The following is a 17049-nucleotide window of genomic DNA, read 5'->3' as shown; positions in this document are numbered from 1 at the left end:
GTGTAAATTTTAAATGAAACTCAATCAACTCTCTTAGCTGTTTCTAATACAATGTGTATAACTACCATGGCATATATATAACAAGCTTCTTTTATTCTCTTTATAGGTAAAGACCCATACAGAAAATCAAGAATTTTCATAATAACTTTTTTCCTTACTGTTAGAAATCCTGCACTAGTCCAGATACATGTAATATACTAACAAGTTTGGCCGTGTGATTGGCTGGAGATTTAATAATATACACAACCAGAAATGGTAACAAGATCACACGTGACATTCTGTATCTGGGGCCTGGGAGATGCCACCATACCTGGTTAGGAAGTACTTGTATCCTTACAGCATTCCACTTGAAGGGCATGTTGGCATTGAAAGTGGCCTCCACCAGAACTCTGTCTCCAACCTTAGGCTGAGCACCTTTCACACAGCTTTAAACAAAGAAATCAATAATCTCCTTTAACTCATTGGTTCAAAAATTCCCTCACTCACCAACACAAAATCATTTGAGGTATTAGACTCATACTTGACCAATATAATATGTCTGGTCAATATCAGCTGTAAAAATGTAGTCGCTAGAGCAATGACAATAACTTTCTATTAATAGCAACTTTGATACATTCTGATGCTTAATGAAATATGAAGTTTCATCAAAACCATTTTAAAATGTTAAACAAAGTCACTGGATCGATAAGAAAAAGAGAACATAGTACCAGGCATACACATCATGAGGAGATGATAATATACACATGCTACACAAGTATGTAATTACACTTCTCACCTGTCCCATTTTGTCAGTATGGTAGGTTTTAAGGGATATTCCTTCATTCGAACGGCAGAATTGAGTTGCACAGTAATTCATAAGATTGATAAATGAAAGAAGCTTAAGACTCATATTTGTTACCAATGGTGATGAAATAAATATCACATTTGTTCGAAAAATCTGCAAAACTCGGCCGCTGTGCCAGGGGTCGACATTAACTTTTTTCTGCACTTGTCCCTTCGGACAAGTGATAAGATAAATTCACTTGTCCGAATGAAATAATCACTTGTCCTACATGTGTTTCTACTTTCCATCTGTTATGTGTAAACAGCGAGATGATTTATTATAAAGTAGAGGTAAGCACTGCAAGCCATAATTTCGACTCATAATAATTACTAACAACAATAAAACAGCAAGAAAGTATTATTACAAGTTATTTAAGTTTTACCAAACCATCCTTTTTTTACCTAAAAGCAGATGAATGAAGTACTCTAAAATAATTAACTTTCATGGAGAACTGTTAGACTAAACTATAAACAAACTTACTACTGTGAAAACATTAAAACATGTCACCGTTTTCTAGGGCACGGCAGTCTGCTTCATCTGTAGCCTCCTTAATTATATCAAAACTGATTCATTTTTATTACGATTCCAGCAGACGGTATCTGTCGTAGTATCAATGCTCTCACATGTACAGCATTCGCATGCGTTTCAAACATACTAGTGATACCGATTACATGTTTTCGAGAGCCCTCGGAAGTCTAGCATCATTTCTATGTAGTTCCGAATGAAGCTTTAATAAGCATGATCAACTCACTTCCGCTCGATGGTTAACACAATTTAAAGGAGTTTTTACTCATTTTACAGTGAGGATTGAATCAGTTTTGACTTCAGAATATAACATAAACAAGAGGCCCATGGGGCCTGTATCGCTCACCTGGTTGGATTGGACCAAATGTCAAAATAATGTTCATATTGAATTTGTTTTATTTGTAAATCTCTAACAATGCTATATATCGTTATAGTGTGGGAATCCGAACTGCTTTAAAGATTAATGAAGTCCAGACTCTCTAAAGGTCTGAAAGACCTCAAGAATTGTTTTTAGAACATGCATGCATTCATCACTTTATAACTAGTAGCGATTTAAAGGAATTAAAACTATTTCCCCTATTGAGCCCCACCCTTTTGGCCCCTCGGGGAGGTCAGAGTCACCATTTATGCAAAATGTGTTCCCCTTTCCCCAAGGATGTTTCTGACCAAATTGGGTTCAAATCCATTTATAACTTTATGACTAGTAGCGATTTAAAGGAATAACCTCTATTTCCCCTATTGGGCCCCGCCCTTTGGTCCCTTTGGGGTCAGAGCCACCATTTATGCAAAATCTGTTCCCCTTCTGCCAAGGATGTTTCTGACCAAATTGGGTTCAAATCCATTCAGAACTTTATGACTAGTAGCGATTTAAAGGAATTACCTCTATTTCCCCTATTGGGCCCCGCCCCTTTGGCCCCTTTGGGGTCAGAGCCACCGTTTATGCAAAATCTGTTCCCCTTCCCCCAAGGATGTTTCTGACCAAATTGGATTAAAATCCATTCATAACTTTATGACTAGTAGCGATTTAAATGAATTACCTCTATTTCCCCTATTGGGCCTGCCCCTTTGGCCCCTTTGGGGTCAGAGTCACCATTTATGCAAAATCTGTTTCCCTTCCCCCAAGGATGTTTCTGACCAAATTGGGTTCAAATCCATTCATAACTTTATGACAAGTAGCGATTTAAAGGAATTACCTCTATTTCCCCTATTGGGCCCCACCCCTTTGGCCCCTCGGGGGTCAGAGTCACCATTTATGCAAAATTTGTTCCCCTTCCCCCAAGGATGTCTCTGACCAAATTGGGTTAAAATCCATTCATAACTTTATAACAAGCAGCGATTTAAAGGAATTACCTCTATTTCCCCTATTGGGCCCCGCCCCTTTGGGTTCTCGGGGGGTCAGAGCCACCATTTATGCAAAATCTGTTCCCCTTCCCTCAAGGATGTCTCTGACCAAGTTGGGTTCAAATCCATTCATAACTTTATGACTAGTAGCGATTTAAAGGAATTACCTCTATTTCCCCTATTGGGCCCTGCCCCTTTGGCCCCTCGGGGGTCAGAGTCACCATTTATGCAAAATCTGTTCCCCTTCCCCCAAGGATGTTTCTGACCAAGTTGGGTTCAAATCCATTCATAACTTTATCACTAGTAGCGATTTAAAGGAATTACCTCTATTTCCCCTATTGGGGCCCTGTCCATTTGGCCCCTCAGGGGTCAGAGCCACCATTTATGCAAAATCTGTTCCCCTTCCCCCAAGGATGTTTCTGACCAAGTTGGGTTCAAATCCATTCATAACTTTATCACTAGTAGCAATTTAAAGGAATTACCTCTATTTCCCCTATTGGGGCCCTGTCCATTTGGCCCCTCAGGGGTCAGAGCCACCATTTATGCAAAATCTGTTCCCCTTCCCCCAAGGATGTTTCTGACCAAGTTGGGTTCAAATCCATTCATAACTTTATGACTAGTAGCGATTTAAAGGAATTACCTCTATTTCCCCTATTGGGCCCCACCCCTTTGGCCCCTCGGGGGTCAGAGTCACCATTTATGCAAAATCTGTTCCCCTTCTGCCAAGGTTGTTTCTGGCCAAATTTGGTCAAAATCAAATAAGAACTTCTTGACTAGTAGCGATTTAAAAGAATTACCTCTATTTCCCCTATTGGGCCCCGCCCCTTTGGCCCCTCGGGGGTCAGAGTCACCATTTATGCAAAATCTGTTTCCCTTCCCCCAAGGATGTCACTGAACAAGTTGGGTTCAAATCCATTCATAACTTTATGACTAGTAGCGATTTAAAAGAATTACCTCTATTTCCCCTATTGGGCCCCGCCCCTTTGGCCCCTCGGGGGTCAGAGTCACCATTTATGCAAAATCTGTTCCCCTTCTGCCAAGGATGTTTCTGGCCAAATTTGGTCAAAATCCAATAAGAACTTCTTGACTAGTAGCGATTTGAAGTAAATGTTGACGGACGACGGACGGACGGACGGACGGACGACGGACAGACGACGGACGCTGCGCCATGACATAAGCTCACCGGACCTTCGGTCCAGGTGAGCTAATAAAACACAATGACAGATTTGTTACTTGTCCCGTTGGACAAGTACTTTAATGATCAATTTCATCTGGTACCGGACAATCGGACAAGCGTTAATGTCGACCCCTGTGTGCATCAGCACTGTAATATTCTGCCATGCCTACTCTGCTTCATTTATATAATCATGTGACATCATTGACACCAAAAAAAACTGATCAAAGCATGGCAAATGTTGTAGGTGTGTTGTTTTTACTGATGATAAACCCCAATTATAAACAGTTTTTCCTCAATTACATGTATTTTTAAAGTTATGATAACATGAATGGCTAGTAAATGAAATACTAGAAATTGTTGGCTAACAATTTGACAGGCTTTTCACCTACTTAGCATAAATGACCTAAAGGCTTGGTATTTCCAAACGTAAAAAAAACTATTTTAGAACACTTGATAGGTCATCCACATTCTAGTTTTGAATTAATCTGGCATTTGAGATGAAACGTTTCAACAAAGGAGTTGGACGAGGGGAGATAACCCATACAGCACATTGTACACGTTATCTCCCCTCGTCCAACTCCTTTGTTTTTTAAAATACATAAAATATAAAGGGAAATATTCAAAATGGCATCTCGCGTTAACGACAAATGTTACTGAAAAACTAAGGACAGCAAAATCATCAGAATGACATACTGCGTCATACTATAAAAGAATTTTGGAAAAAGATTGAATAATGAAGATTTTTTAAAAATAGACAAATTTGACCCCATAGCTTACTTTTTTATTTGACCTTTGACCCGAAAACTTTTTGTGGTAAATGTTAGCGCCAGGCATTATCTACAAATAACCTAATTACATGACCTCTGTAGAATAAATCCTTTTTTAGTTATGGTCATTTTAAACTTTTTAATACATGACATCATGGTGGCCATATTGGATTGTGGATTGACCCCATGATAACAAGACTTGGTCAGTAACATCTCATAATCATTTTGTCAAAGTTTGTGCTGAGTCGCACTGGTGGAATTTGAGAAAAAACTTAAAATGTGAGTTGTAGGCATACATAAAATATAGAGTGAAATATTCAAAATGGCGTCTCGCGTTAACGACAAATAATACCAAAAAACTAATGACATAGAAATTATCAGAATGACATACTGCATCATACTTTGAAAGATTTTTTGAAAAAGATTGAAAAATGAAGATTTTCTAAAAATAGATAAACTTGACCTCTTAGCGAACTTTTTAATTTGACCTCTGACCTTAAACTTGTAATTATATAAAAGTTAGCCCTAGTCATTATCTACAAATAATATAATTACATGACCTCTGTATAATGAATACATTTTGAGTTATAGCAATTTTAAACTTTTAAGGTATGCCGTCATGGCGGTTATTTTGAATTTTCTGACCTACTTAATTTTGTTACATGAACATCTTCAGACCTTCTCATTAAACATACCTACATCACTTTAAACATAACTTATACCATATTTGCTGAATTGCTGTCACAAAGCCAAGTGCAGAAGAAGAAGAAAAATAATAATAAACATAACAGAAACAAAAGGTCTTTTCACCACTTGGGTGAAAAGCCCTAATAACAAACAAAAATGAACTTTGGACTTTGAATGTTTTATATCGGTAAAGTTCATCACTTTTACAAGCTTATCACCGGTTTCATGAGATATGAAACAAGAAGGACGCACAAGTATATGTGTAACTGGTCAAATATCGGCCATATTCAAATAAGTTGTTCCATTTCTTAGTTTCAAAGAATTTGCTAATATCAATTCAGCTAAATCATCCCCTTTGACCTCTTGGGTGGGTCAACCCCACCGATTGTACAACTTTGAATTCCCACACCATAGGGATACTTCCAGTCAAATATGAGCAATATCCATTGCTTAGTTACAGAAAAGTCGTTTGTATCAATCTAGCCAAATTGACCCCTTTAACCCCATCCCTCAGGCCAGAGAGGTCAACCCTGCTAGTTTGTACAATTTTGAATCCATAACCCAAAGGGATGCTACAAGTCAAATATGAGTGATATCCATTGCTTAGTTTCAGAGAAGTTGTTTATATCAATAAAGCCAAATTCATCCCTGTTGGCCCCGCCCCTTTACACCCCTGGGGAGTCAACCCCAACATTTGTATTTATGTAATTTTGAATGTCAACCACCTAGAGTAGAGATGCTTCCAGCCAAATTTTGTTTAATTCCCATCTGTGGTTATGAAGAAGAAATTAATTGTTGACGGAGGGACACATGCCTGGACACCATGGTATAACATAAGCTCACCTTGGTACTTTAGACCAGGTGAAATAAAAATAAAATAATCCTGTTTAGTTCTATTGTCATAGCATAAACTCATTTCAATGATGGAATGCCCCTTTAAGCAAACTCCAAAATTAACTAAAATTTTAAATTTTAATATTTATTCCAAAAACAGCTGAAAAATCTCCTATTCTCATGTTCATAAAGTGATATCATGTTCAATAATTTAATACATTGCAAAGGAAAAAAACTTTGAACAAACCTTGTCTGGAAGAAGACATCTTCATCCACAAATCCAAAGTTATCATGGAGTTTGGTGATGGTGCCAGTGAAGACTCTCTGCTTGGGTCCCTGAGGCTGGGCTGCCCTGGGAGTTGGGTAGCTGACATTTGGAGTAGTGGCCAGGGAGGTAGGGATAGCTATACCTGGCTGAGGAATCACAGGTCCGGTAGGGGCTGGCGAGGAAATAGAGGGCTGCTGCATGGCTGCCTGGGCTGCTGCCTGCTGCTGGAATAAGGTTATTATGATTGTACTGTATCATAACTCATACCCTACCTACCTACATGCATGTATGTCATCCAGAATCATCTCTCCTCACGTTTGACTTTGACCTCAGGTCAATCAGTCAGACTTTATTTATGTCTAAATATGCTTGTTCATGTAAGTCTGCTCTATCTGTCTCATACATAAATCTATTGGTACCAGATTTTCCCTTTTAATATCAATCTTTCTCAGTCTTTGTCCAACTTAACCAGAATGTTCTAGCCTTGTCAGATTTTGTGCTATCCCTATATGGCTATCAGTTCAAACTTTGCTGTATGTTGTCAGAATGTCCTTATTTGACTGCCATTCTGTGCAATCTGTTCTTTCGATGTTCAGTAGTGATGCATATTTGCCAGTTGTCCTACCTTTTGTAACATGCCCTACCATTATATTCTCAATGGCCTATACATTTGTGAGTTGTCTTGACTTTACCTGTGCCTGAAGACCGACCAGCTGCTGGGCGGAGTACTGAGGAGCTGTGTACTGGGAGGTGCCCAAGTTGGGTGTGGAATTGTTGAGGCTGTACACTGTGGGGTTGGCCACCACTGACTGGGGAAGCATGGTGTTGGCCACTTGGCTCTGGTTGATCGAGTTTGCAGCAGCAATGGTGTTTGTCGACGAAACATTAATAAATTCTGAAAAAAAAGTTTAGGAAGATGATTGGACACTTTAAAAAAAAATTTTTTTTTATAAATCTGCCAAGTAAAATCAATGAAAATATCTTTTTTCTAATCATGCACACAATTTCAGTTGAATCTTTTATCAGCTTCTAACATAATCACAACACAAATGTACTGAGAATTCTAGCCTATTAATTGGTACAAGTAGTATTGTTTTTTCAATCACTAATCCAGCATATCCAGGCCAGGTACTTACAATAATCATTGTGAACTTTTTGGGAAGATTGTGTGCAATCAACAGGAGTCATTACCAGAAAAGGTTCAAATAACATCTATTGTTTCTATCTCGACATTCTTCATGAATTAACTTTGAAAGTTTGAAAGAAACCAATTAGAGATAATTGGGGCAAGCGGAGTAAGATACCAATAAAAGATAATTGGGGCAAGTTGAGTAAGATACCAATAAGAGATAATTGGGGCGAGTTGAGTAAGATACCAATAAGAGATAATTGGGGCGAGTTGAGCAAGATACCAATAAAAGATAATTGGGGCAAGTTGAGTAAGATACCAATTAGAGATAATTGGGGCGAGTTGAGTAAGATACCAATAAGAGATAATTGGGGCAAGTGGATTAGATTTAGTTCAGTGGTAAATTTTTGCATTTCACATTTTCACAAATTGTATTTAACTGAGCTCAATCACTTAAGAACTTATTAAGTGTTTCTTAGTTTTACCAGCCAGGTAATATCTGCATTGCAACAGTTATCAAACAGGTGAAAACTCATAATTAGAAATAATATATCTTGTAAACTGATGCTATCACGAAAGCTTAAGCACACTACTAAAATTGTCAATTACTAATAATTCCCCCCCCCCCCCCCCCCCCCCAACTTGTTTTAAAATTATAGATTTGTAACATTTCCAACAATGACTTGTATATACCCTGGAATAGAACTCTAGAAAAGCACATTTGTTGATTTAAGTAGCGATATCTGGTGGTGAATTGTGTATTTTTGGCACTATGATAAAGATGTTGTGTTGCCGATGATAATAAACTTCTAATGATTAGGTGAAATGTTCAAAAGAAGGAGGGTTGGCAAGTGTTTATTCAGAGCAGACATAATAAAGATAGATCATCCCACATACCTGATTGTGACTGTGGTCTAGCCCACGGTGGGTTTTTTGTTCCCGCAAACTGCGACATGGTACTTCTGAAATTAACAAAACTTTATCAATACAAAAAAGAATTATCCTACAATAGTTTTCGATCACTGTCTACAGAAATTATTTATCATATAGCTAGAGTAGAACTTATTCACTCTTATGTAAAATAACAGATTTTTAAATAGGTTACAAAAAAAAAAAAAAAAAATGGTGGCTAATTTGAAAATCTTGCACTATTTATTGGTAATTTGTTATGTCAATCTCATCAACATGCCACTTAGAAAAGAAGAATGTATTGCACTGTTAAATATACTGTCCGTTTTTTTTTAAAATATGTAACAAAAGTTTCACTGACCTGGTCATTATAAACAAGTGGTATACATGTATCTAAGGGAGCTTGAAATCAAGGACATTAAAGATTCTTCCCCATCAGCTACTTGTAAAAGTAGAGAGTATAAGGTCACCATACTAGCTCAGAAAAATGGGAATTTCCCTTTTGCCTAGTGGTAGGATGTTTGCCTTGAGAGCGAGAGGTTGCTAGTTCGAAGCCCAACAGGGGCAGACTATTTTTCATTACTCCTTCCTATTTCATACTTACTTCCATATTTATTATGTAATATACATTACCCAACAGAGACAACTTTTGATTTCTCTCCTGGTCCCAGTACCCAAAGAACAGGGAACCCTGGTCCCAGTACCCAAAGAACGGTAACCCTGGTCCCAGTACCCAAAGAATGGGAACCCTGGTCCCAGTACCCAAAGTGCAGAAATTACACTGGACATCATGACGTCCACTGTCAATATTCTGTTGTTTTGAATAATATACATGTTTCACAATAAAAAACAAAGTCAACTTAAGTGAGAAAACGTGTTCATATCATATGTTTATTGTGCTGCATCTAGTATAACCCGCCAGAGGGAAATGAGGGTACCAGAACAATAATACATCATATATATGCAAGAAGCAGAGGAAATCTTTTAGTCTTCTTTCTTGGTAATATTACCAAAATTTCCCGTCACACAGAGCACAGGGGCATGTCTAGTCTTAATATATAGGTATTCTGGCTATTTTCTAATATAAGACTAGACATGCTCCTGTGCACAGAGAGAGACGTTTCGGTACTAACGACACAGTACTGGCAAGACGTTTCGGTATTGTGACGAGACGTTTCTCTTTCACAGACAGACGATTCTATTCATTGGGTTTTTTTTCGACCCTGTAACAATTTATAATGAATTCATAACGTATTGCTAAATTAACTAAAGGTTCTTAGTCGTGAAAACAGGCCCCTTTTTTTATCAAAAACCACATGACGCCAGCCACCGGAGTTCAGAAGCTACTACAAAATACATTTAACAGTATTGATGACAGCTTCACCCACACTTATCATTGTAGTTCTATCAAAGTAATGCGATCACTTACCAATGATAATCACATATACTGATATATAAACAAGCTAAAAGATACAAGGTTAATTTATTTTGTGGGCCCGCAGGTTCTTCCTCACTCGTTCCTAATCTTCATCTTCCACACGCTTGCAGTTGGTTTATATTTCGACTTCAAAAGAAAAGCGGAACGACCCATATAACGTGCAAGCGTCAACAAAAGGCAACTTGACACGAGCACAAGATTTATAAGCTAATATAATTTACGTGGAATACAAAAAATACCAGAAACTTTATTCATTATCGCATTAATTACAACAAATACAGTTAAAAGGATATAGACTCTAGTAATGTAACAAGATTTACAACTACTATTGCTTTAGAGCAAGCATAACGCATGCAAAACTGTCTAAAAGCAAACAATATCATGGCAATGTATGTTGTTATCAGCAAAGTGTAAATAAACCGATTAACAATTATTCACAATCTAAAAAAAGAAAGGTGAATTTTTTTAATGATGGAGAAATAAAAATTGACGAACATGAAAAAAATAATAAGCACTACAGTAAGACTCTAACGTTACACACAAGCAATCTGATTAATTGTACACACAAGTTACAGAAGCTCACTTGGAGCAGAGACTTGTAGGCCTATATTGGTATATACTGCTTGGAGACACGAATACCCTAGTTTTTTTCATATTTTCTACTAGACTCTAATTTAGAATTTTTCACAAATTTTACCAATTAAGCACTAATTTAGCACAGCAAAGAGTATTTTTTTTAGAAACGTATCTAATTCAGAGACATATTAAGAGACATCTAACAGTTATATAGAGAGATCGGCTACTCTCTTTTTGCCCCTAACTGTTAGGCCTACGTGGTGGCCCCTGACCTTCCCACAATCCTTTGTGGGTTCACTCGACGCCATATTGGAGAATCTTGAAAACCACACAAATTATTATCGATTATTTCTATTTGAAATCATCACCCCAGATCCAAGGTAAGTGCTCTGATTTTATTAATAGCAAAATGCATAAGTGTTATCAACATGAAATATGTAACAATTTGCTGTGAAAGTGTTCGTATTTTGAATATGAAATTAAAGCATACCGCACGGAAGATCGGCGGTAATTTCTAATTTTCGAAAAGTCTCTGTGGGGCTTTTGAAAAAAACAAATGTTATGAATATTCTTTTATTTTTTTAGTTTCGAATATCGTTAGTTAGATAGTTTTTGGATAATGTTGTAACATTATTTTTAGTTATAGTGTTTAAGAAGATCTCCTAGCTATACGAAATGATGACCTTTTTCATTCGTTCCATTCGACAACATATTCAAAGTGACGTGCGAAGGCCCTATGAATTTTCGAAAATACGGATAAATGCCAACAATGTGCATGATAAACAGGAATATATCCCATAAGTAGGATAGTTTTTGGATAATAAAGTAATTTTTGTAGTGGCTTACATAAAACGATGTGCTTTTTGTGTGCGTTTAAAATTGACGATGTTTTCGTCTGACGTCTTAACAAGCACCATAATGAAACACTTGGAGAACAATAACATTTTATACAACCTACAACCACTGTGTATGACCGACACCGGAAATAGCTTCAGCCTGAAGCGGGGCAGCAGTAAGTAATTTTGTAATATTTCTTGGTAAGCAACATTATATTTGCAAATTGATTGATCACATAGTAGGACAGATATCAGTGGACATTTCATCGCACAAAGGGATTCAAATAATGTACACAGAAATAAATAAACATGTGAAACATGAACGTAGTACTGGTAACTTTTGTGAGTTCCGTGGACATGAACCTGGAATTCTCAAAAACTAAGGTGCTAAACATGCAAGGTATCGATCAAGATTTGATAAATATATTATAGGTATTATATGTTGAATCAATATTTGTAATGTGTCTGTACAGCAAAGAGTAAAAAATTGACAAAAACATTTTGCACTTGTGTACGGCGTATAGTTTTTATCTATACGCCGTACACAAAAAAGCTATCCACCGTACAATAAGTAAAGAAATAAATGGCATTTTACTGTGATATTAGCAACATTTGGCCATAAATGATGATATAAGATGTTAATGATTACAAGTTTTCAACTTTTTGTATCTGTATCTTCCGTTTCACACAACGTTTATGTATGTTAAACAGCTGAAAAGATATTTAAATTTGGACAAGTGAAAAACGTCGGTACTAAGCACCTTATTTTAATTAAATTAACATGTATTTTCCATTCATTCATAAAGTTAATAATGGGTATTCAGAACACAAACATCTGTCCTATTGTGTGATCAATCAATTTGCAAATATAATGTTGCTTACCAAGAAATATTACAAAATTACTTACTGCTGCCAGTTTGTGTGTTCGCCTCTCCTTGCTTCAGACTGGGGCTATTTCCGGTGTCGGTCATACACAATGACAACACAGATTTCGTTCTTCAAGATCCTGTGAAATACAACTTACTACATTCATCCATGACCTTGCCAAAACACTAACACAAACACACAAACAGACATCATCATCATGGACTTTGACAAAGTACCACACAAAAGACTTCAGTACAAACTCAAATTCTATGGGATTACAGGGAACACACTCGCATGGATAACAGACTTCTTGACACGCCACACTCAAACAGTAGTACTTGATGGGAAACACTCAGATCAAATACCAGTAACATCAGGAGTACCCCAAGGAACCTGTTTGGGACCCATCCTCTTCATCATCTACATAAATGATTTACCAGACTACATCAAACACAGCACTCTCAGACTTTTTGCAGATGACAGTATCATTTACAAAACAATACACAACATCAATGACGCAACCAAACTACAATAAGACATAGATGCAGCAGACAAATGGGAACACGATTGGCTGATGACCTTTCACCCCGACAAATGCAATATCATATCCACATCCAACAAACGCACAAAAATTAAATATACCCATACAAACTCCACAACCACACATTACAACAAGTAGATTCTAGCAAGTACTTAGGCATAACATTACAGAACAACCTCAAATGGGACACGCATATATAAACAACATCGCATCAAACGCAAACAAATCACTAGGATTTTTGAAACGGAACCTAAAAATAAACACATCAAAGAACATGCACACAAGGCCATTGTTAGACCCAAACTGGAATACTGCTCCTCCATAAGGGACTCTCACAACACAAGTCAAATAAACCAGTTACAAAAGATACAACGCAGAGCAGCAAGATACGTACGAAACAATTATGGAGGAAAAATTGGGAAAAAGAGTTTCCGTACTAATTACTCGTTCCATATGATCAACTTCATTTAATATTAGGCATCACACATAAAAGATTGTTTTATCGACGTCTGATGTGATAGCCATATGCTCCAATACACAAAGGACCTACCCAGCATTAATTAATTCACTTCCAGTAGTGACCGCGAAATTTGAATGATTACGTAAAGAGTTAAAAGTTGTATACTGTAGCAAAATTTACTATATTTACTATATTTACCTTTGTATAAAAAAGCTAAAAAAAAATCCATTATTTTAATTTATACTTCAAAATTTACATGTTTTATAATTACGTGTATCGCCCTAACGTATTACAGAAATACAGGTAAACTTATTTCTCATGATCAGGTGTACACCCTTAATTTATACCATAGAATAATATTAATTATAATCATGTTAATGAAAACTAATATGCAATTTCACACACAAAATAAATTATGAATTTAACTTTTTGTAGTGCTATGAGTATGACAAAATATTATCTATAGATATATATTTATATGTAAACTTGACTATCTGTATTTACTTATATGATTAAACTGCTTTTTAACATATAAGACAAAGTAAATGGCATGTACATGTATACATCATGTTTGCCCAAAAAACTTTTTACCTAGATTTTCTGTTTTGCTGGGAAAAGGATTAAACGTCAAGTTGCCAACTCATGATCAGAAAGTCCTTGACAACAATATAGTATAAGATTATTTGCACCGTTTAACAAAGGCGGTACCTAATAGGTTGATTTCACTCTTGAAATTATGTCACCACCAATTCAATATCCTATTCATTTTGTTAAAGCAACTAGGGCCCAGTTTCATCAAAGGAAACTTTTGGCTGCAGGTTTTCTATCGGGTGTCCCGATTGCATGTCGTTCGGATGGTGTTCTAGAAAATGAGTGATTCTCCTTAACTGAGGATTTTTCCCTAAATTCTGAAATGCTTTCCTATGGAAAATTTCAAGCTAAGGAGTTTCCTTAAGTTATGGAATATGATCTGTTTCATCACCCTCACCCCCTCCCTTTTTTAGCCCACCATCATCAGATGGTGGGCTATTCAAATCGCCCTGCGTCCGTCGTCCGTCCCTCCGTCCGTAAACAATTCTTGTTTTGTATCGCTATTTTTAAGAAAGAACTGAAGGGATCTTTCTCAAATTTCATATATAGGTTCCCCTTGGTGCCTAGTTATGCATATTGCATTTTGAGACCAATCGGAAAACAACATGGCCGACAGGCAGCCATCTTGGATTTTGACAATTGAAGTTTGTTATCGCTATTTCTCAGAAAGTACTGAAGGGATCTTTCTCAAATTTCATATGTAGGTTCCCCCTGGTCCCTCGTATTGCATTTTGGGACCAGTCTGTCCTGAAAACAACCTGGCAAACAAACAGCCATTATTGCTAAATCTCAAATTTCTTATATAGCTAAGATTCTCTTGTTTGAAAAGTACTGGAGGGATGTTTCTCAATTTGCACAGATTAGTAAAATGAAGGGAAGTAGAGAGAAGATCAATCTGACATAGAACCTATAAAGATCATTCAATGGTGGGCGCCAAGATCCCTCTGGGATCTCTTGTATTATTTTAATACATGTATTTTTATACAATTAGTTAAAGTAATCTGACAATTTGACATCAGTAAAAGCACAAACAAAAACGCCGTTTATTAACAATAATAACGCAAATATTTTCATCCAAAATCGACTCAAGTCTTAACCATTACGGACCAAATCTAAGATGGCGACGTGCATATAGGCTTATTGCATAAGTCGGTTAATCGGGTAAAAAGTCCCCGCAAATAGGCAACCCAATTAAGCGGAATGCACTGTACTTCCGTTTCCGTAACATACATATATACAACGTGATTTTCATGCAGCTGGATCTTAGGATAATTTAGTTGCAATGACATCGTAATTAGTGTAAAACGTAAGTAGTTGAATTAAAGATTAAAGACACGGGGATATTTATGCAGTCTATATTATTTCTTAAGGTTAAAAACAGTTTTGCAATTACTGATTACATTATGCAAAATGTAGCTAGCAAAATGTGATCGATAGCATGAACACAGGTACTTAGACTTATTTTGCATGGAGACTGGGGGGTCCTACAGACATTCTTTTTTTAGATACAATGAATCATTATGATTATTCAACACTCAGTCTCATAAACTTGTGTTGTAGCTACTGCCATGGCTTGCATGTACTTGTCTTTGAATATTAATATTGACAGTTGATTTTGTTTTGTTTTGTTTATATCTTCAACAGAATGCCAAAGTCAAAGAAAAGAAAGAAGAGTTTAATTGGATACAGACCAAAGTTCCATTACCAGAAAGGGTCTTTGCCTGAAAATAACACGCACAGCAGTTTTGCCTTGTTGTATCATGACCATTGTTATGGTCATTCTGCCTGTCCATCAACAGATCTAGAGTTCACAGTGGACACAGAAACAGCAACATCTTCAGACAGAACTGACGCTGACCTGAAATCAGAACAGGTTGATGTACCACACTCAAGTGCAGATGTTGAACAATGTTTAGATGGTCACAGTCATGAGAACTGTTTGGATTCCTTCAGTTTTTCAGCAGAAATGGACAGTAATGACAGTGCAATATCTGTGGAGGATCAGTCAGTGTTAAATGAATCCAAATTATTACAATTAGACCATAGCAATACCAATATACAACATCAACATGACCTACTTGAGGATCTAGACAGTTCTGCCAGCGAACCTGTAGTTGATGAACCTGTGAATAGTTATGAGAGCTTAAAAGAAAAGTTAACAGAAGTGGTTGAAGCCCCATTTGTAATGAACACAACTAACGGTGACATCAGGATACTAGAAATTTACAACAGTGGTAACAAGTCACATGTCAAGCTGGTGGTCCTGATACATACGGATTACACAGCTACTATATCTGTTCACCAAAGGGAAATTCCATCCACACATGATTTTTGGAACGATATGCCGCCAATATTTGATTCGACATCAAAGATTTTGCTACTTTTGACAAAATTACAAACATTCTCTGTGTGCATTGGAAATACTGATGAGGAGTTCCAAAGTCTTGTGCCAGTTGGAGTAGGTATCTCTGATGGGGAAGATCATGGATTAATACCCGGGCAAGTACTGGCGTACCGAGAAGGAGATTTTTGTGCTTCACAAGGAAACCTCACCTACCATTCAACAATTAGATCTTCACGGTGTAGTATTCTGATCCATCTGAGGTCACGATGTGTGAAGTGCTCCTCGTTCCGAAGAAACCTAAGGAGAAGGAAGCAGAACCTTCAAGGAAAGGAGAATGACTTTCTTTCCAGCAATATCAGACACTCCAACATGACAACAGAGATGCTGAAAGCTAAACTTGGCGAACAGAAGAAGAAGATTAGGAGTCTGCAAAATGAACTGGATACAGTGAAGCGTAGGTTTGACCGAGAAATTCTGAAGAAAGGTGTTCCATTTTGATGCCAAACTGTCTGCAGCGGTTGTTTTGACCTAATGGTACTGTCCTCATTATTTGAATCCAATATAAAGTGATTCAATTAATATAATTAATTATACCCCCGCAACAAAGTTAGGGGGTATACTACTGGAATCAGGTTGTCCGTCCGTCTGTCTGTCGACGCATTTTGTCCGGACAACTCCTCCTAAACTGATGGGCCGATTCCAATGAAACTTCACACAAATATAGAGGACCATGTGTAGATGTGCATGCCACTTTCTTTTTTCTCAAAATTATGGTTGCTATGGCAACTGGTCACTATAAACAGGTTTTCCGATAAGAACCATAACTTTAAGTTTGTCCGGACAACTCCTCCTAAACTGATGGGCCGATTCCAATGAAACTTCACACAAATATAGAGGACCATGTGTAGATGTGCATGCCACTTTCTTTTTTCTCAA

The 17049-nt window shown here is 37.1% G+C and overlaps 2 protein-coding genes across 3 annotated transcripts in view; one reads left to right on the top strand and one right to left on the bottom strand.

Annotated features, from left to right (window-relative positions):
• The window catches only part of LOC117324501 (cell division cycle and apoptosis regulator protein 1-like), a 39844-nt gene extending 29847 nt beyond the window's left edge, over nt 1-9997 (bottom strand). The window contains exons 1-5 of one of the 2 annotated variants that reach the window (XM_033880392.1): nt 9890-9997; nt 8449-8513; nt 7115-7317; nt 6402-6646; nt 311-425 (exon numbers count right to left, since the gene is read on the bottom strand). In XM_033880392.1, coding sequence (XP_033736283.1) covers nt 311-425; nt 6402-6646; nt 7115-7317; nt 8449-8506 — 621 coding nt within the window. In that variant the 5' untranslated portion in view covers nt 8507-8513; nt 9890-9997. The remainder of the gene's footprint in view (nt 1-310; nt 426-6401; nt 6647-7114; nt 7318-8448; nt 8514-9889) is intronic. The other variant, XM_033880402.1, reaches the window with a different exon arrangement.
• A 775-nt stretch (nt 9998-10772) lies between these two features.
• On the top strand, nt 10773-16777 carry LOC117324493. Its single transcript, XM_033880378.1, has 2 exons — nt 10773-10854; nt 15414-16777. Exon 2 carries the CDS (start codon nt 15415-15417, stop codon nt 16609-16611), a length of 1197 nt encoding a protein of 398 aa, XP_033736269.1. The 5' UTR covers nt 10773-10854; nt 15414; the 3' UTR covers nt 16612-16777.
• Nucleotides 16778-17049: the final 272 nt, after the last annotated feature.

The sequence above is a fragment of the Pecten maximus genome, chromosome 1 (assembly GCF_902652985.1).
Source record: "Pecten maximus chromosome 1, xPecMax1.1, whole genome shotgun sequence".
In the NCBI taxonomy this organism is placed as follows: Eukaryota; Metazoa; Mollusca; class Bivalvia; order Pectinida; family Pectinidae; genus Pecten; species Pecten maximus.
Note: the sequence above shows the minus strand (reverse complement) of the source record. Positions and strands in the feature narration are given on the sequence as shown.

Coding starts and splice junctions, on each gene's coding strand:
- LOC117324493 (XM_033880378.1), top strand. CDS start 15,415: ATGCCAAAGTCAAAGAAAAGAAAGAAGAGTTTAATTGGATACAGACCA.